At 41.3% G+C, this 22,589-nt stretch overlaps 1 protein-coding gene across 8 annotated transcripts in view; it reads left to right on the top strand.

Annotated features, from left to right (window-relative positions):
- The window catches only part of PATJ (PATJ crumbs cell polarity complex component), a 307,655-nt gene that overhangs the window by 102,499 nt on the left and 182,567 nt on the right, over nt 1–22,589 (top strand). For 7 of the 8 annotated variants that reach the window (XM_058538171.1, XM_058538173.1, XM_058538175.1 and 4 more), the window contains 4 exons: nt 7,804–7,875; nt 10,039–10,216; nt 13,191–13,301; nt 17,003–17,080. In XM_058538171.1, the coding sequence (XP_058394154.1) occupies nt 7,804–7,875; nt 10,039–10,216; nt 13,191–13,301; nt 17,003–17,080 (439 nt within the window). The remainder of the gene's footprint in view (nt 1–7,803; nt 7,876–10,038; nt 10,217–13,190; nt 13,302–17,002; nt 17,081–22,589) is intronic. The other variant, XM_058538174.1, reaches the window with a different exon arrangement.

Consider the following 22,589-nt stretch of genomic DNA (forward strand, 5'->3'; position numbering starts at 1 on the left):
AGCTCCCCTCCTCCAGAGACAGGAAAGTGCTCTCTGGTACTCTATGCACCTCAGGGGCAGGAAGCCAAGGACATTCTTGCCCATGATCTTGATTTTTTTCTGTCATGTAGAGGGAAGGTTATTTACTAAGAGTGATGGGGTGCTAGTAAAGTGGGCATTAAAAGGAGGGATGTCAGAGTAGAGATTAGCTTTTGAAACAAGGATAGGAGAGTGATGGCTTCGTGGTGGAAGGGAGTTTAGAAAAATATCGGCCCTCTTCCACCTTCGCAGCGTGAGAGAATGGGCACCACCCACTTGAGGGTGGTATCTGTGGCAGAGAACCAGAAGCTGCTGAGAGAACATTCAGTGAAGAGGTTAGGGTGTGGGATGGTTTCTTTACGTTTGGAGGAGATTCCGAGGATTGTACTGGGTAGTTGGCTGGGGGGGCCTTGGGGGTGATCGTGGAACTCGAGCAGTATCTGCAGAGAAACCAGAGCAGCGTAGCACTGAGCACAGGAGAGGAGACGTGAGCAACGGAGTGGTTGGTGTTGGCAAAGCGCCACAGGATGAGATAGGGTGGGTCTTAGCAGCCTTCATGTTTTTATTAAACCTTAGCCAAGAATGATTTTGTGTTGGTACATGAAGTGTCTTAGAATGATACCACTTCTCTGTTCGCAGCCTGTGTCCTTTGCCTAGAGTTTTAGATAGAAACGTCATCAAAGTTGTTCTCTGTGCTTCTGAATAGCCCATCTCTGAGTGGAAAGGAAAGACTCAGGTAGGCCCCACCGCCTGGAGGAAACTGCTGGCTTTTCATTCAGCAGAGCTGGAGCGGTGCAGAGGGGAGGTGCTGACGGGCTGGTGTCCTTGTGAGCGAGCGATATAATTGGCTCCCGGAGGAGCTCATGGTGTTGAACAAGCAGTGGTGGTTTCTCTAGGAGAGGTGCCTGGAGTGGAAGTCTGGGAAGAGTCAGGAATACATTTTATGACTTTTTATGTGGTCAAATTGCTTTTCAAATGAGACACCTTTGTTCTTTAACTTTCTCTTGTGCTTGGTGTTAATAATTGAATCTGGCCAGAGAATTCAGAAATGGGGCTGCTTCTCTACAGCTGTAGAATTGGAAAAGATCTAAACAAATTTCCAAGCCCACCCCTTACATGAAAGACGAAATGTAGCCTCAGCTGTGTCTTACTCAATTCTCCCAGCTCCAGAGTGGGAAGATACGCTTTACTCTCTCCCAAGGCTTTTTCTCCCCAAGTGAAAACTTTGTCCAGCTGATTTCTTATGTGGGCACAGGCATTTAAGGGCTCCAACCTAACTTTTGTCCTGGGAGACCAGTCTTGCATTTGAGTATTGTTTTTTGGCTTGCTGTCATGGTATATTCAAATCTCAGCAGGTTCCAGAAGAGTTCCTGTAGACCATATTCTCCCTTTTAATCTCTCAGTGTGCCCCGTGGAGTTAGGTTCAGAGGTGAATATTTATTGCCACTCAGGAGCCTTCCTGAGTAATGCATAGATTCTTTTGGAAGACGACGTGTCATGAAGCACTAAAGGGTAGTTTAGAGTTTCTTTTTGCATTAATCTCGTGTGGGACCCAGCAGAGTTATTTAATGCACACCATGCATTTGCATCAACCAACTTCTCCCTGCCTTTGGAGGCAGGACTGGTTTTAAGAGGTCAAACACACCTTGGAAGTGGAGATCTCTCGGAAGGAGACTGCGGGCAGACAGGGTGTGGTAACTCGGAAGGGGTCCAAGTGATTCTGTTCTGAGTTCCTGCTTTCCATAGGGTCACTTGATATCTTGTCTTCAGAATGCACCTGGTTTCAGTGTTTTCCAACTCGTCTTGTTGTCACCTGCTGCCCAAAGCCATGTGGGTGCCCCTGATGGAGGACATGCCCGTTTCTCAGACCAACAGCAGATCTGCAGTATAGATGTAGATATTGTGGTGCCCATCACAGTTATACTGTTATTTATAGCTTCGTGACCCTGGGAAAGTTTCCCTGTGTCTGCATTTCCTCACTTACAAAGTAGGAAGTTCTACAGGTTAATTAAGAGTGACTATAAGGGCTTCATACAATGCCTTGAACACAGTAAACGTTTAATGAAAAGTTGGCAATAATGCTAGATGATGAAGATAGACTCTTGGGCTCTGGGGTGTGTCTAGGGTAGTATTCATTGTTGCTGAGTTCATTAAAACACCCAAGGAGATTGTAGTTTTGGGTTTTTTGGTAATAAAATAAGATCAACTCACAGTAAGTAAAACAAGGTGTCAGAGGCTAAAGCCTGGGAGGAAGATGAACTTGAGATGAAAGACTTATATTTAAAATTGAAAAAAAACATCATGTTATAGATATAATAGGATGCAAATGCAAAGAAAGGCTTTCATGTATTGGATGTGAATGTGGGAGGTGAGGGAGGAGGCAGGGTGTCATAGTTGGGGAAAGTCTTAAATGAGTTAATGTTATATTTTGAGCCCCCACTATGGTGCCTGGCATTTGGTGCCTTGTAAATAAATGGTGGATGTCTAACAGGTTTACCTTTGAGACAAACTGCCAAAACTTATGTGTCAATTCAGGACATTGGTGGGAGGCTGAGGATGAGGGAGAGAGTAAATATGTGCGATTGAGAAAGGACTCCTCTGGAATATTTGAGTTGGGAGCAAAAAGGGGAGGTTTCCGGTATAATGCTGTGCAGCTGTGGTCCACGCTGCAGGTGAGGACGAATGTGAGAAATCAGTACAAGAACTACCCGGGAATATTACACTAATGCCTTTGAAAACATAGTTAGATCTTTGATTCTAATCCAGGGTCTACCGAAGGCCAGAAGAGAAGTAAAGTTGACCTGAGGAAGCAACTTACCCTTTATGGCTTGAGCTTTTGTTTCTTAACAAAACTCTTACACACAATTGTACATATTAATAAAATGCACAAATTTTAAGGGATGGTTTGTTTAATTTTGGTAAATGTACACATTCGTGTTCCCGGTGGCCCAGTGGAGGTATTGAACATCTCCATGACCCCAGAAAGTTCCCAGCAAGTCCCCTGTGCCCCTTAGCAGTGTCTTGCCCCAGGAACTCCTGATCTGACCTCTAACACTGTAAATTATTCTCCCTGTTCTAGAACTCATGTAAATGTCAGCAGACAGTACTTACTTCCTTGCATCCGGCTTCTTTCGCTCAACATCACGCCTGTGTCGCTCTAAACTTTAATGTGAGGGAATGCCTAATTCTTCATGCTTGCTGGTGTCGGGTGGACATTTGCTTTGCAACTTCAAACCAGGGTGTAACATCCGTATGAGAACCTGCTAATTTGGAGAAGCCCCTTCTCCCTGGTTCCAAACGCCATAGTCCCTATGATGTGGCACAGAAGATTGCCACATAGAATCCATGTTTAAAGAGGAAAAAGACATCTTGAGGTGACTTAGTCTCAACCAGGATTCTCCCTGCTTAGGCCATTTTAGGATGCTGAGTTTACTTGACTCTCACATGGCTTAGTAGATGGAAATTTTATATGAAAAAGGTACATTGAAAAGGAAAGGTCTCTCTGGATTCATCTGATTTTTGTGTGGTGTTGAAAATTTTATTTGCAAAGAGATTGTGTATCATGATCAAGTCACACTGTGGATCACTGATGGGGCGCCCCGTCTTTCCTCCCAAATCTGTAAAGAATGATAACTTCGGGCATCTGTAATGAAGGTCTGAAATAAAAAGCATTGTTTCTTTTGGGTGGTTAATTCCTCTGAGGAAAAATTGGTTATAAAACTGTGGTTAAATGTAAGAGGCAAATTTCACTTATTTTAAGATTTGAGATTCTAACTGATTGAGCTACTGACTGTATTTAATCACAGTGCAAATTATAAAATTTGAAGTTAGAAGTCTCATTAAGGTTTTAAATACGTTTGTGCACATTTACATCTTAATATGTGCAGTAAAAGTGTTTTACTTTCTCAGTTAAATTTTCTTTGGGTTAAAAGGTATGTGCCTTCACCAGTGTGAAGTGACTCCATGAATTTGTGTAGTTGCTCATCTCCTGTGACAGTGTTTCCAAAACCCATCACACTATCTGGATAAGCTTTTGCAAGTTTTCTCTCTCTAAGTATGAAATAATCTGAATCAAATATGTGTATGCCAACTTCCTGAAGAAAGACAGTATGCTTTGAAAAAGTCAGTGAGTCTCTTCCAACAGAATAATCCTCTTGCTACACTCTTTATCTAAGAAAACTAAAAATTTCCATACAGTGAGCTTTTTTCCCACTTCCCTTAAGTTGTATGTGAAAGCCAGCAGTTTAGGAAATTTTTGGTTTTCATTTTCTTAAATAGAAAAACGAATGGCCCATACTAATGTTAAAGCTTAGTTTCCATTCTGTTCTAGGTTTTTTCATTTTTTAGTGTGTGTGAGGAAGATCAGCCCTGAGCTAACATCCAATGCCAATCCTCCCCTTTTTGCTGAGGAAGATGTTGGCCCTGGGCTAACATCCGTGCCCATCTTCCCCTACTTTATATGGGACGCCGCCATAGCATGGCTTGACAAGTGCGTCGGTGCGCGCCCGGGATCTGAACCTGCAAACCCTCGGGCCACCGAAGCGGAGCGTGAGAGCTTAACCGCTACGCCACCAGGCTGGCCCCACATTCTAGGTTTTTTTAAATTGAAGAATTTAATTCCTGTAACAATGGTATACATGTACCATAATAAAAATACATATATTTTTTTCTTAATGCCTATTATGAACTGATTTTGCTCACAACACTTCTGACACTAAATGTGAGTTTTTTCCTCCACCCTACATCCAATTCTGTGGACCCTAACTGGGTGTCCTGCAGTCAGTTCCATTCTGACACTGACTACCCGGAGTTGGTGCAGACCCCACAGTGTTAGGGCTCAGTCCCACAAGACTACCCTGACTTTGGATGCCAGTCGAGAGTCCCAGGCTGCCAACTGTGCTTCTGCTCAACCACCTATAAATTGGGAGTTCCCACGACCTCTTCCTCAAGTTCAGTAATTTGCTGGGATGGCTCTCAGAACTCAGGAAAGTGCTTTACTTACTGTTACTGGTTTATTATCAAGGATACAACTCAGGAATAGCCAAACGGAAGAGATGCACAGGGCAGGGTATGGCGAGGATGTGGGGGACTCACAGAGCTTCTGTGCCTTCTCCAGGCACATCACCCTCCCAGCCAGCACATCAATGCCTTGATGTATTCTCCAGCCTGGAGGCTCCCTGAACCCCGTTGTTCAGGCGTTTTTATGGAGGCTTCATTACCTCCACATGATTGATCCTGTCATGGGTCATTGGCGACCGAACTCAATCTCCAGCCCCTCCCCTTCCCAGAGGTGGAGTGGGGGTGGGGCTGAAAGTTCTACCCTCTAATCGCATGTTTGGTTCCTCTGGCACCAGCTCCCATCCTGGAGCATCTTGAGACCCACCCAGGGCCTCCTGCATAAACTCAGGTATGGTTGAAAGGGGCTTGTTATGACTCACAGGATGCTCCTGTCAGTCCATCACTTGGGAGATTCCAAGGGTTTTAGAAGCTCTGTGTCAGGAACCAGGGACAAAGACCAAAGATTTATTTCTTATTATCATGCCTGTCACAATTTGGGGTACAGGAAAGTGGAAAATGGAGAGGAGGAAGGCGTCAGTGTTGCTTTGGTTTTTAGTTTTCAGTCTTACTTCAGTTAATATTTATTTAAAGGGGAATTGTGAAATACAGCAGAGCATGAAGATGTTCCTTGCAGCAATGTCCATATTTCAAAAAACAGGGTATGATCTAAGTGCATCATATGTGGGATAGCAGATAAATTACATCAATACCATGGGCTATTAAGATGTTATTAAGTAAAAACTGATGAAGATTGTGATAATATGCAAGGAAAATTTTGATACAAATTCAAGTAAAAAAATTGTGAAGGAAACGAATGTTGGTTGAGCCTCAGTTAAATGCCAGTCATATCTTATTTAATCCTTGTTACTGTTACATAGGATAATCAAAATATGAAAGTTTACGTTGTAATTACAGCTAGCCAATAAACATAAGCACGTATGCAAAAATGGTAATGTGATAGGATAAGGGGAAGACCTCACTTACATTGGTGGAGTCTTGGTGTGTCGTTTAGGGATTGCAGTCAGCTGCTCATAAACAGAAACCCCCACTTAGTGTGGCTTCCCCAAACAGGGGCTTAATGTTCTTCATGTAAAAACTGAAGAAGGTGGTCTGTCGGGATTAAACACCTCCTCTCTGCTCTGCTGTCCTCATGCGCTGCTTTAGTCCTCACAGTTTCTTGTGGGTTCAGGACGGATGCTTCCCCACCAGTAGCATCTCTGCCTTCCAGGCAAGAGGAAGGGAAGGGCATGGAGCGGAAGGCTCCTGCCCATGGCTTCTCTCTCCACTTAATGAGTTTTCCTGGAAATCTCATCCAGGGACTTGTGCTTCCATATCCCTAATCAGAACTATGGCACACAGTTACCATTGGCTGAAAGGAAGTCCAGAAAGTGTATTTTTTCAAAGCTGGGCATAGTGCCACCTGGAATCAAAGGTTATGTTGGTAAGGAGGAAGAGAGAGGACATTAGTAACCAGCCAGGCTGTCTTTCCCTGAACGCTGTGAGGCTGTTAGTCATAAGGAGCAGACTTGCCAAGGCAAGAAAGCCATCTGGTAGTGGTGAGATGTTAATGGTCCCTGGTGGTCCCAATTTCTTGACTGGTTTTTGGATTATCCGGATGCTCTCAGCTTTCTCCCCTTCACTCAGCCTTAACCCGTTATGTCCTAAAAAGTCTGTAGGGTGGCAAGTAGGGAGAGTATTGCTGCTTTTTACAGGATTTATTTGAGGGTTCAGAGGAAAATGAAGCATTGAGACTTAGTGCTGAAACAGATTTGGAGACTGTGGAGAGGTTGTGCGGTATGTCTGTGCCTTCCCCGAGCCTCGGCTCCTCCTGTGGAAAATGGAACAGTCTGACCTGCTGTGCTCCCCACACAGGGCTTTGTGAGAATGGAGCATTAGAGGTGGTACGTACCCATGTGTGTAGAGTAATACGATTTACAGTACCAGACACATTGTTTCATTTGGTGGTCCGGTCACGTGGTCACGTGCCTATTTCATGGTGCAGGTTACACAGGAGCCTAGACCTCCTGACTCCTCCTCCAGCTAATGTATGGTAATGTCTCTACCCCGTTAGACAGCGTTACTTTTATGACTAACCGCTCTGTAACTCAGCATTTTATGTCACCCAGTTAAGCACTTCCACACACTAACAGAACTTGGTGGGTAACGTATGGTGGTAGCAGGTGGGAGGATCAAATAACAGAGTAAATTTCTGTGTAAACTGAAAAGTGCTTTATAATTATACAAATATTCAGGGGATACAAATGACAGGGTTAGAGTGACAGAAAAACCTAGAAAGAGGGACCATGTTTACTAACTGTTTAGCCACGTCAGCTATTTATGTTGTTTTATACTGGACTGTTCTCTTAGCTGGTCAGTCATTACCAAGTTTTAAGGAACATATTTTATAATATTTTATATATTGATGGAGAAGCAAGTGTGAAATTGTACAAATCAAAACAGATTTTTAGAAAATAGCATCTAGAGTGTCACCAATAAAATTGTCTATGATAATTCTGTGATTCTCTGGTGCTGAATATATGTTGAGTTGAATATTAAAACAACATATGTTTGCTTTGTATGGACAGTGAACCATTGATGTAAGTATTTAGAGCTTAAGAATTAAGAACTGTCTACATAGAGATTGTGCAATTTCAAAACTTTCGAATAACTTTTGGTAACAAGAGTGTGTCTTATACGTGTGTACTTTTTTCCTTTCTCCCACCTCAGTGAGTTACCTGAGAGAGAAGAAGGTGAAGGAGAAGAAACGCCAAACTTCAGCCACTGGGGTCCACCAAGAATGTACGTTTTTGGCATCGTTGTTGTTCTCATCAGGGGAACCGATCAGCTGCTCTTTGCTTTAGCATAGTAGCGTCATTCAGTCCTTGCTAATGATTGAGAAATTGTCACAATTCACATGTAGGCTGGCCTAAATTTTAGTGCCATTTTGTCTTATCGAGAGCTTTTTAGCCGGCAAAATGACTATAACCGATATTAGGAAAACCTGTATCATATTCTTTCAGAGAGAGCAATTCACGAATGTCGATCTAGAACAGTAACTGATGGGCTAAATCTAGCTTGTCACTCATCACTCAGCAGGGCAGACGGGGCTGCCCTGAATGTAGGAAAACTGCTTTTTGTGTGTGTGGGTGGGGGGGAGATTTGCCCTAAGCTAACTCGAACATCTGTTGGCAGTCTTCCTCTTTTTTTTTCTTCTCCCCAAAGCCCCAGTGCTTGGTTGTATATCCTAGTTGTAAGTCCTTCTAGTTCTTCTGTGTGAACCGCTGCTTCAGCATGGCAACTGACAGATGGGTGGTGTGCTTCCGAGACCGAGAAATGAACCCAGGCCGCTGAAGCAGAGAGAGTGCCGAACTTTAGCCACTAGGCCATCAAGGCTGGCTCGGAAAGCTTCTTTTTTTTAATGAACAACGGCAGTAGTTGAGGCTTCTGTTGTGTGTGAGTTTCTCTCCCCTCCTCCCCTGTGTTAGTCTAGTTGTGCCTCCTTAGAGCTGACAGAACATGCTGGGCCCACTCACCTTGGATACTCTTGTGGTTTTAAGTTGTCACCAGGCTGCACTTTATTAAGATTATGAAAGTCTTCCTTTAGCTGCTCTCTCTGTTCTTCATGCATTATTAATTCCACCATGCCCACCAAAATTGTCTGATTTTTCATGCAATTCTGAGTTTTGTCTTAAAAACTCTTGGGAGCTACTGTCTGGGCTACTTTTAATTATTGGCCACATCTGTGCAGTTTGAGCAAAATTCTTTTTTTTTTTTTTTTGTGAGGAAGATCAGCCCTGAGCTAACATCCATGCCAATCCTCCTCTTTTTGCTGAGGAAGACCAGCCCCAAGCCAACATCTATTGCCAATCCTCCTCCTTTTTTTTCTCCCTTTTTCTCCCCAAAGCCCCAGTAGATAGCTGTATGTCATAGTTGCACATCCCTCTAGTTGCTGTATGTGGGACGTGGCCTCAGCATGGCCAGACAAGCAGTGCGTCGGTGCGCGCCCGGGATCCGAACCTGGGCCACCAGTAGCGGAGCACGCGCACTCAACCGCTAAGCCACGGGGTCGGCCCCCTGAGCAAAATTCTTAACATTTTGAGGGGCAAGTTTTATTCCATGCTTTCTTTTTAAAAACAATGTGGAGGAAGGAAGAAAAGAAAGCCTTTCAGCCTTAGGAGCGGATAAAATCTGTCCTGCGCTCATAGACCCACAGCTGGAACCTGCTGACTGGGAAAGCAGCTTGGGCAGCGGGCCTCCCCGTGGCAAATTTATTCTGTTCTGAGAGTCTGTGCTTTTTCCCAAAATGATATATGTGACTTTCTTGATGTTTCACTCATTTGTTGTTTCCTTAATCCATTCTTCTATAATGTTACGGGTGTAGATGAAGAGGCCTCATAACAGAAAGTGTGTGATGGTCAGAGGTGGGAACATGGGGCCCAGTGAAATCTCTGAATACTGAGAGTTGTATTTACTGTTTTAGTAATCTGTCTTTTTCAGAATTTAAACTTTTACATATGCCATGAATTTTTTTTTTTTTTTTTGTGAGGAGATCAGCCCTGAGCTAACATCCACCAATCCTCCTCTTTTTTTTTACTGAGGAAGACGGCCCTGGGCTAACATCGGTGCCCATCTTCCTCCACTTTATATGGGACGCCGCCACAGCATGGCTTACCAAGCAGTGCGTCGGTGCGCGCCCGGGATCCAAACCAGCGAACCCCGGGCCGCCGCAGCGGAGCACGCGCACCCAACCGCTTGCGCCACGGGGCCGGCCCCATGCCATGAATTTTTGAAAATATAATTTTGGAACTAGGTAAAATTTCTGTGACATTTATAAAAGTACGTTTAGAGAATACATTTATATAAAATGAGTCACAAGGATATGGTACAAATTGAACACTTAACGACAGTCCAGCAAATTAAGTTAACTTGTTTGTGAGTGAATTTTGTTTTTTCTTTTTACAGTGTTGAGATTTTCAGAGAACCCAACGTGTCTCTTGGTATTAGTATTGTCGGTGGACAAACCGTTATAAAACGCCTGAAGAATGGAGAGGAGCTTAAAGGAATATTTATCAAGCAAGTTCTAGAAGACAGCCCGGCAGGGAAAACAAACGCTCTTAAAACTGGAGATAAAATACTTGAGGTAAATGATGTTAAAATTCTGTTTCTGTTTGAAATGTGCTGTAAGAGTAAAACAATCATTTAGCCAGAAGTCCTTTCTGCATCGTTGGGGTGTATGTGTGCACATGGGTGTGTTTTATTTGGGTGCCTTAGTTTGTGAGTCGTTTGCACGATGTTATGAGAGTCTGAAGTCGAGGTGGTAGCATATAAAACAAAAAGCCTCAGGTGACTGAAAAAGCGGTTTTACAGTTTAACAGAATGAGGCAGGTGGTGGGCCTCGTGCTTTTCCTGATCTTTAACAAGCTCTGAATTTTGTAGGTATGTGTTGGTGGGACAGCCATGCTCGTCCTCCCAGAGTTGACCCTGGAAGTGGAAGACCCCATTGGGGGAGGGGTGAATCCATCGTTCGCATGTCGTAGGCTTTGCAGAGCGGAGGTTTAGGGCACATCCAGACACTGAGAATGTCCTGAGGTCTGAATCGGATACATGTCTTTGCATCGGGTTTATTGGATGACGCAATATTGAATATCTTCAGTCCCAGAATCTGCTGGTTATTGATTCATACTTTACGATGCTGAACGTCAGCTGTGGTGTTTTAGCTCTGACAGAGTGAAAAGAGCTCTGGAGGTCGTGGGTTGAAATCGAGATTGTCCTGTTTATTTTCTATTTGTTCTGGGACAGATTATTAAACCCACCTTATTCTCAGTTTCCAAATAAAATGGAAATGAGAATTCAAAACCCATAGCATCATAATGAGGATTAAATCAAAGAATTGCATAAAACTGCTCTGTATATGCAAATTTTAGGTTATATTTATGAAATAAAAAAAAAGGCAAACATTTTAAACATGCTGGGGATATGGCTGTGAAGAAAACAACCAGAAATCATGATAGTGAGGGAGATGGACAATACACAAAATAAGTAATGTGTAGAATGTTAGATTGTAATAAGTAGCTAATGGGAAAAATAACAGGGAGGAGGCTAGGAATGATAGCGGGGTGAAGCTGGTGGTTGCAATGAATACATTTGTTATGGAAGATGATCCTGGGACAAATATGGGAAGTGAGAGTGAGCCCTCTGCCTCTATGGGGGAAGAAGGCTCCAGGCAGAGAGAACTCCAGTGGGAAAGCTGTGAGGTTGGGGCTTGCCTGGGTGTGCGGAGGGAACAGAGGGAAGTCAGCACTGCTAGTGGGTGGAGTGAACGAGGTGGGGGAGAGAAAGGGTCTGAGAGGTGATGGGAAGCCCCATCAAGAGGAGCCTGGAAGGTCCTCGACTCTGAGCACGGTGAGAATCCGTTAGAGAATTATGAGCATATACACGTTAATTCTGGCTGCAGAGGCAGGCCTGGTTTCCTTTATTCAGCATTTATGTGGCATGTTGTTGTTTTCATTTCTTCATTTTCACGCTTATTAGTGATTTTGTGTTGTATTTTTTGTGAACAACATGTAGCTGGATTTTGCTTTTTTAAATCTAAATTGATAATCTCATCTAGTAAATAAGTGACATTAGTTGTTTTTATTTTGATTACTGATATATTCGAACTTTTTTTTTTCTTTTTTCCTGAGGAAGAGTCACCCTGAGCTAACATCTGTGCCAGTCTTCCTCTATTTTGTATGTGGGTTGCTGCCTCAGCATGGCTTGACAAGTGGTGTAAGTCTGCACCTGGGATCCGAACCTGCGAACCCAGGCTGCCAAAGCAGAGCGTGCCAAACTCAACCACTACGCTGCGGGGCTGACCCAATTTTTAAATGTATATTTTGTATTTTGTTTTATCTTTTTTTCGTTAACTATTTAGAAATAATTATAGAGTCATAGGAAATTGCAAAGAAATATACTAGAAAGTCCCGTGTACCCTTCCCTCAGCCTCCCCCAGTCTTAACTAACGTCTTATAAGCTAGAGTACAACAGCAAAACCAAAATACCTGCATGGGCACAATTCATAGACCTCGTTCGGATTCCCCCAGTTATGCGTGCACTCGTTGGTGTATGTATTTATACCTCCACACAGTCTCATCACCTGTGTCCCTTGCATAATCACCACCACAATCAGGAAACTCAGCTATCTCGTCTCCACAAGACTCCCTATGTTGCCTCTCTACAGCCACTCCTCTCCCCTCCCCCATCCCTCACCTCTGGCAATCACGAATCTGTTTCTCCATGTCTGTAATTATGTTATTTCACAATTGTCACATAAATGGACTTATGCAATATGTGTCTTTTTGAGATTGGTTTTTTTCACTTAGCATAATTTTGTTGAAGTTCGTTCAATTTGTTGTGTCTGTCAACAGTTCATTCCTTTTTATGGCTGAGTAGTGTTCCATGGTATGGAGGTACCACAGTTTAACCATTCACCCACTGAAAGACATTTGGGTAGTTTCCACTTCTTGGCTATTGTGAATAAAGCTCCTATAAACATCTGTATACAAGTTCCTGAGTGAAAGTAAGTCTTTGTTTCTCTGGAATAAATGGCCAAGAGTGCAATTACTGGGTTGATGGTAAGTCCATTTTTAGTTTTGAGGAACTGTCAAAGTCTTTTCCGGAGTGGCTGCACCATCTTACATTCCCACCAGCATGTTGGAATGATCCGGTTTCTCTGCATCCTCACCAACATTTGGTGTTGTCACTGTTTTTCGTTTTAGCCATTCTGATAGGTGTACAGTGATCTCTCAGTGTTTCATTTTGTGTTTCCCTCATGGCTGATGATGAAGGACTTGCATGTGCTTCACGGCCATCTGTATCCTCTTCAGTGAGATGTTTGCGCATCTTCTGCTCGTTTTCTAATTGGCTCGTTCATGGTTTTATCTTTTTGAATTTTGGTTTTGTTTTTTCCCCTCATCTTTCTCTGCTGTCGGTTGAATATAAATAAAGTGTTCTCTCACTTATCCATCCTCACTTTACACGTGTTCTCAGAGCTAGATAATACATGTGAACTTTGAATTAACCTATCCACAGCATCGACTGCTTTCTAACTGAAATAAATTCCTTCTGCGTTTTAGGTGTCTGGAGTAGATTTGCAGAATGCCTCGCACAGAGAAGCAGTCGAGGCCATTAAGAATGCAGGAAACCCTGTGGTGTTCGTCGTTCAGAGCTTGTCATCCACTCCGAGAGTAAGCTTTAGTTCCTATTTTCAAAAAGTTTAAAAATGTTCTCTATATCTGCATCCAAGTATTTTTCCATGTATTCTCACTGTTACTCTACTATTACCTATAAAAAGCATTAGCTTCGTAAGAATTGGGTTATGAACTTCAATTTCCCCTTTTTTCTCTGATTTTTGAGCGCCTAGTCAAATCTGAGTCGCTCCCGTGTGCACTGGTTTAAGTCACAGGCTGTGGAGTCAAACAGACCTGCTCTCCATTCCCTGCGTCCCTAATTACCAGCTTTGCTAACCTGGGGACAAGCTACTTCACTTTTATGACCAGTTACTTTGTTTATAAAACACTTTGAACATGAAGAGGGTCAGGGATACAGACATTCTAGAGGTACTAGCGAATGTTCTGTATATTTGTTAAAGCGTGTAAAAATACAAACATGTTGTATTGTATGTTCTGCTGGAGATTTCAAATTCAAAAATAGCAATATCTAATCATAAAATTTTTTCCTGTAATAAATTACTTTTTTGGTATGGAATTAGAACTCTGATATGCAGATGTCAGTGGCGGGATATGTATTTTATATTGCCATGTACAGCAGAAATGTCACCCTTAAGTCTTGTAACTGGAAGCAATGTTTATTTTTCTTTATTTTATAATGGAAGACAGCTGTTCAAAACATAGTTTGACCAGTAGAAAAACTCTGCATATTTAAAAAAATTGGCTTTTAAATACAGTACTACAGTGCTTTTCAACCTTTTATACGTCAAGCCATATGGAAAATAGTATTTGTGTGGAAAACTAGGCAAACAGATGTTTGGCTGCCCCGAGGGCAGGGGCATCGCCATGCTATTCCACACACTTGTGGCCTGCCTGCACGCAGTGGGCTGCAGCCTCACCCACTAGCGCGGTTGCTGTGGTGCACTGCATTGCAGTATGGTCCCCTCCAGTCTTAGCGCTGTGCTTACACCACCCAGACTAGTGGAGAGAGGTGACCTGAATAAAGTCTTCTCATTTTCATGCTGTTTGAAATTCAAGATTTTTTGGAATTCCCTTTTTAACTCTTATAATATTGAGAAGGTAGTTGAGGCCATCACTGGAAGCTCAGCTCAGTAGGAAAACTGGCCGGATTACTCCTTGCCAAATGATACTTCCAAAGAAACAGTTCTCAGCTAGAATGAGCCAATCAAATTATACATTTATGCGGCCACTTGTGAATGCCCTGCCAAAAAACATTCAAAGTGTTTAAATAGGTTATAAAGTCAACCAAAAAGGCCAGGCTTTCAGTCCAGCCTTTGCTGGTGAGCTGAGGAGGAAATTTTTGCTTGGATAATATAAACAGTGCAATTTATTTCAACTGTTCTATAAAAGAAAATCTCAGCATCATGCCATGTTCAGTCACGGACCCCCACGTAGCATGAGAGACTGCCACCTGGTGCATCCACTCATCAGGCGCTGGACTATCGGTGGTTCCAGCCAGGAGAGCACGTCCAGGCGATGGCGTTCATTACTGTGTCCATGGCTTGTTCCGCTTTTTAGCACAAAGTGATTCCTGCTGAGTGCAGCGTTGAAAGGAATCAAGTTTCGTATCTTTGCAAAGGGGTGCTCTCCTCAGCTTACTTCTTGTTGCAAGTAGTATTGATCATCACAGGAGGAGAAAATATAGCCAAACGTTTAATCATTTTTGACCAGTTTACATTCGACTTTGAGACTTTCCATAAAACTGCCAAAGTCATCATCTAACATTGGGCTCATCAAAGGCCTTATGTGTAAACATGCCTTGGTCGCATGGAAATTCTCATCAACACCATGAATTGAGTGGTAGTGTTTATATTTGTACTTTTTTTCTTTAAGTGGTATTTTATTATTTTTTTTATATTTGTGCTTTTAACAGATGTTTTAGGAATACCACCAATACATTACCTTTTTAAGCTTTTTCTCCTGAATTTCTCAACTGTATTTTCAGCATGCTAGAACGAAATGTGTGTATCTTCTTAGATTTACTTGGCAAATGCTAATTTGAGAGCAGAACCCATGATTTATACTGACTCCTCTATAGTTTCTATGCCAAGGTAATTTTTTCCACTTAATAACATAACTACATTTCACAGCAACATCACGTATTTTTTTTCATATTCAAAAACAAACCCTTTTGGAATTGGGGTCATCCCTTTGGTTCATTAAATTTATTATCACGTGTTGTTTCTTTTTCTATGTTTCATTTTTACTTCCCTAATACCACTGTTTCATAATAGTGTCTAATTTTTCTTGACACATGTACATTTTGCATATTAAGCATATACAAATCTATTTGTTACTTTCACAAGAAATACCCTTTCTTCTACTTTTCTTAAAGACACAGTCTTCTTGGTGAGACTTTTGTCTTCCAAATTTTGCTAACACTATGTGTACGGAAATATATTTCTCTGCTGTTCGAAAAACAAACAGTGTAAACCTTTTGAATGGCAACTGACATTCTGGCCCAACCAAGAGCTTGTGTTGTTCAGCTGCAGCTGGTGTTTCCCTGGGAGAAAGCAGGTCCAGTGTCGGCAGACGTTCAGACTTGTCAGGGAGGCAGTGTTCTCTTCTAAGATTCTTCAGGACAAGAAACATGCCTGTAGACCTATCCGTTTTTTAACTCTACCTTAAGTTGCCATGTGTATTAAATAGAGAAGTAAATATTAAGCGCTAGGCATTGTGTCTATTCACATAGGAAGCACTGAATATATATTGATATATCATTGCTATTGTTTTTTACTTAAATGAAACGTTTCTGAGACTTTCTCATTTATTCCAAAAATAATTTATTTCTTTAGACTCTATATTAAAAGTGAAAAAAAGTAATCTTAAATTACATTTAGAGAGAAGCATTTTTGGGTTTTGTTTTTTAAATTTTCCCTAGGCAGGCAGTTCTTTTAATTTTCTGAGAAAAGAGATCTGTTTTTTCTTTCAATCTTTATGTTTGTTGTCAGATTTTATGCCAAGGTCATTTGTAACTATTTGAGGAGACTTTAAAAAAATCCCTCAAAATTTCATATATTCTTAAGATGTTTCATAGTTTTACAAAAAGAAATGAGTCAAAAGTAATCTATGCTGTTGGCACTATTAAGAATTAAGATTATTTCTATGAAATTGAACTGTCTCATTCATGTGTAGACATTATTGAGGCCCCTGTGTGTTGGGCTCTGTCTGAGCACCAGGGTGATGGTGATAAATTCCAACCCTCACGGAGCCTTTGTCCTGTGGTGTCGTGGATTGTAATTCATGTTGATGCTAACAGTGAAGGGAGATGCTCATTGAGTGTGCACAGTGCGCCAGATAGCCTGCTGGAACTGGAGTACAATGAGGAATAAGGTAGGTCTGTCAAATAAATGGGGCAGCCTACATTCTACAAATTAACTTAGGTTGCCCCAAAACCAGATTTTCCAAATGAGATGTTTGGGTGACAGTCCGTATCGTGACCTTCTTTTTAGTCTTCTTCATCTTCACTTTCTGGATCCACACACACACACACACACAATATTTCGAGGCGTATAGCTTGTCAGATTTCCCAAGTTATATTGTTCCTTGAGTTGGACTTCATGTCTTTACTTTATAGTGAAGTCAGAGAGTTAGTTACATAAGATTTTAACTATGTAAAAAACTACATTAAGAAATGTAATGAGTGTGACATTTAAATGTTTTCCTCCCTCCTCCCCCGCCCCTTTCTGGGGTGGTAGGTCATTCCTAGTGTGCATAACAAGGCCAACAAAATCGCTAATAACCAGGACCAGGACACCCAAGACAAAAAAGAAAAGGTAACTTGAACCTCTGAAGCTTTTCAAAAATGTTTTTGGTTTCTTTTTGCATATCTGAGTGGCAATTACTGAGTGGTGTTTTGATGAGTCTCAGGGTAGAGGTACTGTGTTTGTAGTATTTCCTTTCCGTGAACATAACTGGTTCTGGCCAGGCAGATGGCCAGAAACCTCGTGGAGCGCAGTGTGAAATGTTACAAAGCGCCGTCAGCCGTCGCCATCCTCCTCTCTGTTCAGCGGGCTGGTTGTCTGTCCATTCCCAGCAAACGCCTCTCACACACAGGAGTTTCTGCGACTGATCTCACTGTTCTCTCAGCCTGGACGTCCATGCCCACGTGGCTCTTCCTTTTCATCCTTCATGGGGCAGGTCAAAGGTGGTATCTACTGAGAAAACCTTCCTTACCGTCAGTCAGAATTAATCCCCCATTTCTGCTTCCCCACCTCTATTCTAGTAGAATCAGTTGATCTAAAATTTGTTTTAGGATATGATGTCAGGTAGGGGCGAATTTTCATTTTTTCCCATAAAGATAACTAATTTGCAGCACACCCTCTGTCCTGGCTCAGGCTGTCGGGGTCATTGGTGTCTGAGCTCTGTGTGCCGTGACTCCCTCCCGGCACAAATGCTGCACCACCATAACCCGGAGGCCTCGTAGTGAACCTTGTTTCACACGTGTCTCACCTATTTGTGTCCTTTTTCTTTTTCGTATAAATTTTAGAATTAGCTTGTCAAGTTCCACAAAAAACTCTTTGGGGATTTTGATTGGAATTGAGTCGAATCTATAGATTAATTTGGAAAAAAGTTACATTTTTATGATCTTGAACCTACTTAGCCATTAACATGGTGTATCTTTTTAGATACCATTTAGAATTTATTAGATTCTTCTTTTATGTCTTTCAATTTTTATACTTTTTTTGAAAAAAGTATTATAAATCTTTGGTTTATTCCTAGCTATTCGTATATTTTGTGTTGCTTTTAAATATTTTTAAATTGTATTTTCTGTGTGTTGCTAGTGTGTAGACATAAAATTGACTTTTATTTGTTTATTTGAAATCTTGTAACATTATTCTCTTATTCTTTTATAAAATAAAAAAATCCAGTGCAGAACACTGGGAAAACCAAAATGCTGAAATAAAAAAATTAAAATCTTTCATAAACCTGCCACCTGAAGATAAACTTATTGAATATTTCATGTAGAGCCTTCTAGTGTCTTTGTGTAGGTGATCCATCAATATACAGGAATATTTTTAATAAGAATATGAATCTCAAATTCTAATACTATGTATGTAGACCTTTATTTCTGGATTTTCTATATAGATCATAATAACCACTTTGGATAAAGGCAGTTTTGTTTTTTCCTTCCAATCTTTCTTCTTTCTGTTTTATTATATCTGCTAAGACCTCCGCCATGTTTGATAGAAGTAATGATAGGTAACATTCTTGTCATATTTCCTTCTAATATTTGAAAAATTGCTTTTAGTATTTCACCATTGAATATGACGTGTGCTATGTTTATAGATAATCCTTCAGGTTAAGGAAGTATTCCCTTTCATTCTTATTTTGCTAAGAATTTTTATCATGAATGGCATTGGTATTGAATTTTAGCAAATGTATTATCTGCATTCACTGAAATAATTGTGTGTGTATAAATTTTTTTTTCTCCTTGCATCCGCTAATGTGGTAAATTATGTTAACAGATTTTGTCATGCTGAGCCAATCTTGAATTCTTGGATTAAACTGAATTTGGTCATGATCTTTTTTGCTCGTTGCTGGTATTATTTCTTTTAGGATTTTGCATCTGTGGTCATGAATGAGATTGGGTTTGGTTATACGAGACTACTGAACTGAATAGTGGGAGTATCTCTTCTTTTTAGTTCTCTTGAAAGTTTGTGTAAAATGATAATTATCTATTCCTTAAATGTTTGGTCAAACTAGCCTATGAAGCCGTCGTGGGCCTGTGTTTTCTATGTGGGAAAAATCTAAAATAGTGATTCAGTTCTTGAACAGTTAGTGAACTATTCAGATTTCCTGTTTCTCCCAGAGTCAGTTTTGGTTGCTGACTCCTTTCTAGGAGTATCGACATTGCCTAGTCTCTCACATTTGTTGGCGTAAAGTTGTTGTGTGTTCTCTTCACCGGTATTATCTGTGCTCAAGCCAGAGTAGTTGTTTTTCATTCTGAATATAATTTATTATTTTAATTTTTCTTTTTCTTAATTAATCTGGAATGTAATTTTCCATTTAACTTGTCTTTTTGAAGAATTAAGTTTCGAATTGTGTTAGTCTCCTCTGTGTGTCTTTATTTTGCTTACTTAGTTTTGTCTCATCTTGATGTAGCTTTGCTTCTTTGTTGGGGTTTATTCTCCTTTTTCCCCCTAGTAATCTGTAGCTAGTTGTAGGGTTTATTAATTTTTAGCCATTCTTCTTTTCTAAAATAATCATTTAAGACCATAAATTTCCTTCTAAGTTCCTCTTTACCTGCATCTCAAGATTTTAGGTTGAATTTCTATGGTTTGGCACTAAATTTTTTTTTTTTTTTAGCTCCCATTATGGTTTCTTTTTTACCCAAGTTTATTTAGAAATGTATGTTTAAATTTCTATATGAATATTTTTAAAAAACTTATTGTTACTGTTTTCTAACATACTTCAGTTCTAATCAGAGATTGCAGTTTCTGTAATATTCTTTTACTTTGGTTAAGACTTCTCTATGGCCGAGCACATTGTCAGTTATTGTAAATGTCTATTTATGATTTAAAATAGCTACCATCTAGTAATATTTGGTACAGGTTTTTATACAAAGTCATTCGGGCAAATTAATTAATTGAGTTATTCAGATATTCTTTGTACAAACTGATTCTTTTTTTGTCAGGGTGATCTAATAATCTCCCATTTTGACGGTCAAATTAGTCTATTTTTCATGTAGTTTTTCAGTTTTTATTTTACATTTTTTCAAGTTAATTTGTTAGGTGTCTACAAGCTTAAAATTTTTATATCTTCCTAGGGAATTGACCCCTTTATTAATGTGTGGCATTCTTTAGTAACGCCTTCACATCTATTTGATCTAACATCACTGAAACGATGCCAGCTCTCTCTTTGTATTTGCCAGGTATTTTGGCTTGGAAATATTTGAGCCACGTGGAATGCATTCAGCTCTCCACCCTGGGTGAGTCGGGGCTTGTGAGGAATTCTCAGGGAACACCGTTGTTCTTGTTTCTTTCTTTCTTCTGCCTCCAGCCAAGCCCAAGGCCAGGAGGTACTCTGCTGTCTTCTGTGATCAGGATTTTGGTTTGTTTGTTTTTACTTCACTCATTGCAGGTTTCACATTGTTAAAGAAAAATAAAAAGCTGTAATTGAAGTGGACGCTTGCGAGAACTTTGTTGACAAACATGTACGTGGGGCCTTGGGCACTGGGGAAGGTTCTTGGAAGGGGAAAGGAGCAGAGGGCTGCTGACCGTCTCTTTCTACCTGGTTGCCACCTTCTCTGAGTCCCGACCCTAATCCAGAGATTAAGAGTAAAGAGTAGCAGTAGCATGTACTGGCTGTTCAGGATTCTGTGGTTTGTTTTTGGCAGCTGTTACTAAACACATAATGTGTGGACTCGGGAAGACCGTGGCACTGCTCGTAGAGGTGTTGGTGTGTGCAGACTGTAGGTCGTTACTGCAGAGTTCTTCTCAGCCTGTCGGAGGTGCCGGCTTCGTTTGCAGGGACTGGGCTGGGAGGTGATGTCTTTGGTTCCACCTCCTGCCTAACTGGACCTCCAGTGGAGGCTTTGGGCCTAGTTAAATCCCTCGCCCTCGCTAGATAAAACAAGTGGAGACTACGTGGTTACATTTATATAAATGTCTAGAAGATACATCCTGTAGTGACAAAGAGTAGATTAGTAGTTGCGGAGAACGGGGTGCCAGGAAGGAGTTAAAAAGAGGCACGAGGAAACTTTGGAGCGATGGTTCTGTTCACCATCTTGATTGGGGTGATGGATTCAGACTGTATGCTTTAAAATGTGTGCAGTTTTTCTATGTCTATCCTTCTATGACAGGATACTGTCAGTATCCTGCAGTGAAGCTTTTAAAGACAAACAGAGACTCCCTGCCCCTGGAGCTTGCGTTCTAGTCGGGCAAAGCAAACCTCATAGAACTCAGCGACTGCTGCTTTAATGCAACTGGGGGCAAGACAGAAGACCACAGAACGTGACATATGGAAAGGGCCGGAATGTGAGCCCGTAAGGGCAGGGTCTCTTCTGTCTCACAACCACCCTGTCCCCAGTGCCCGGAACTCAGCCTGGACGTAACAGGCACACAGTACATACTCGATGAGTGAGTAAAGAATCCTGGAGACAACAAAACAGGCTCTCTGGTCTGTCACCAGGGATTCCCACCTGTCCCCTGGGCAGCCCCCTTCCAGGGCTCCCAGGCCCCTGCACCTTCTGATTTGGGATTTATGGTTGTTTCTGGCCTCAGTCACATGTTACAAAAACACATTTTAGAAATTTTATCTGTCATTTTTATGTGGTTAAGTAGAGTTTCTCAGAATATTTAGTCTATTCTATCGCTGGAATTTCATCAATTCTCACGTTGATTCTAAGATCTGAAGTTTCCTCGTCTGTTCATTGCAAGCCCGTCGTGCGCCAGATACTGTTCGGCGTCTGGTGATAGAACATCAGAGAGGAAACAGACAGGGATCGGTGTGTGGGGCCGCAGACAATAAACACACATAGATGAATAAACTGATTACTAATTTAATTACTCTGGGGGACAGGGTAATGTAATTGATTCAGGAAAATTCCACGTAGGATCCAAAGAAGGAAAAAGATAAATGTATGATTCTTATCAACTTTGGCCTGTTCCATTAAACCAAACTGAACTTCAATACATTGGAAGGATATTTGCATCTGAATAAAAAAAATACAGTAAGAGCCCAGTACACCCAAAAGTCAGTGTAAGTCTATCCAGCTGAGCTCTGTGGTGTAGAGAGCAGCTAACCACTGAGCTAACATGGCAGCAGGAGAAGTCGTCCTGGAATCCACGTCTCCGTGACAGGATTCTGTTTCAGTAGTTGCAAGATGTACTTTACTCTATTGCTCCTCTCTGAAATTACGTCCTATGTGCCAGGCATTAGACTACGTTCTGGAATGACAGAGCACTTCACTCCAAGAGGCGCATAGATGAAGTGACATGTGGTGAATAAACACAAGTGTAGGTAGTATGATAGGAACACGCCCGGGCTGCTGTAGGGGCACAAGCGGGGAGGCTTCCCGGAGCTGGGAGGTCAGATGATGACTACGCCATCTCTGTAAAAGTTATCGTCATTAGAAGTGATTCCCCTTAGGCATTGTTTCCTCTTTAATACAGAAGGGGTACATGTTCTCTAGAATTACCGACAATCCAAGGTGAGACAATAAAAATCACCTGAAACTCATTACTACTCGAGGTCTAGGCTAGAAATCTAAATTTTGGGTTGAGACCATTCACATTAAAAAAAAGAGAGTGACTAAAAGATTAAAAAAAAAAAACAAAACAA

This window comes from Diceros bicornis, chromosome 4 (assembly GCF_020826845.1).
Source record: "Diceros bicornis minor isolate mBicDic1 chromosome 4, mDicBic1.mat.cur, whole genome shotgun sequence".
Classification (NCBI taxonomy): domain Eukaryota; kingdom Metazoa; phylum Chordata; class Mammalia; order Perissodactyla; family Rhinocerotidae; genus Diceros; species Diceros bicornis.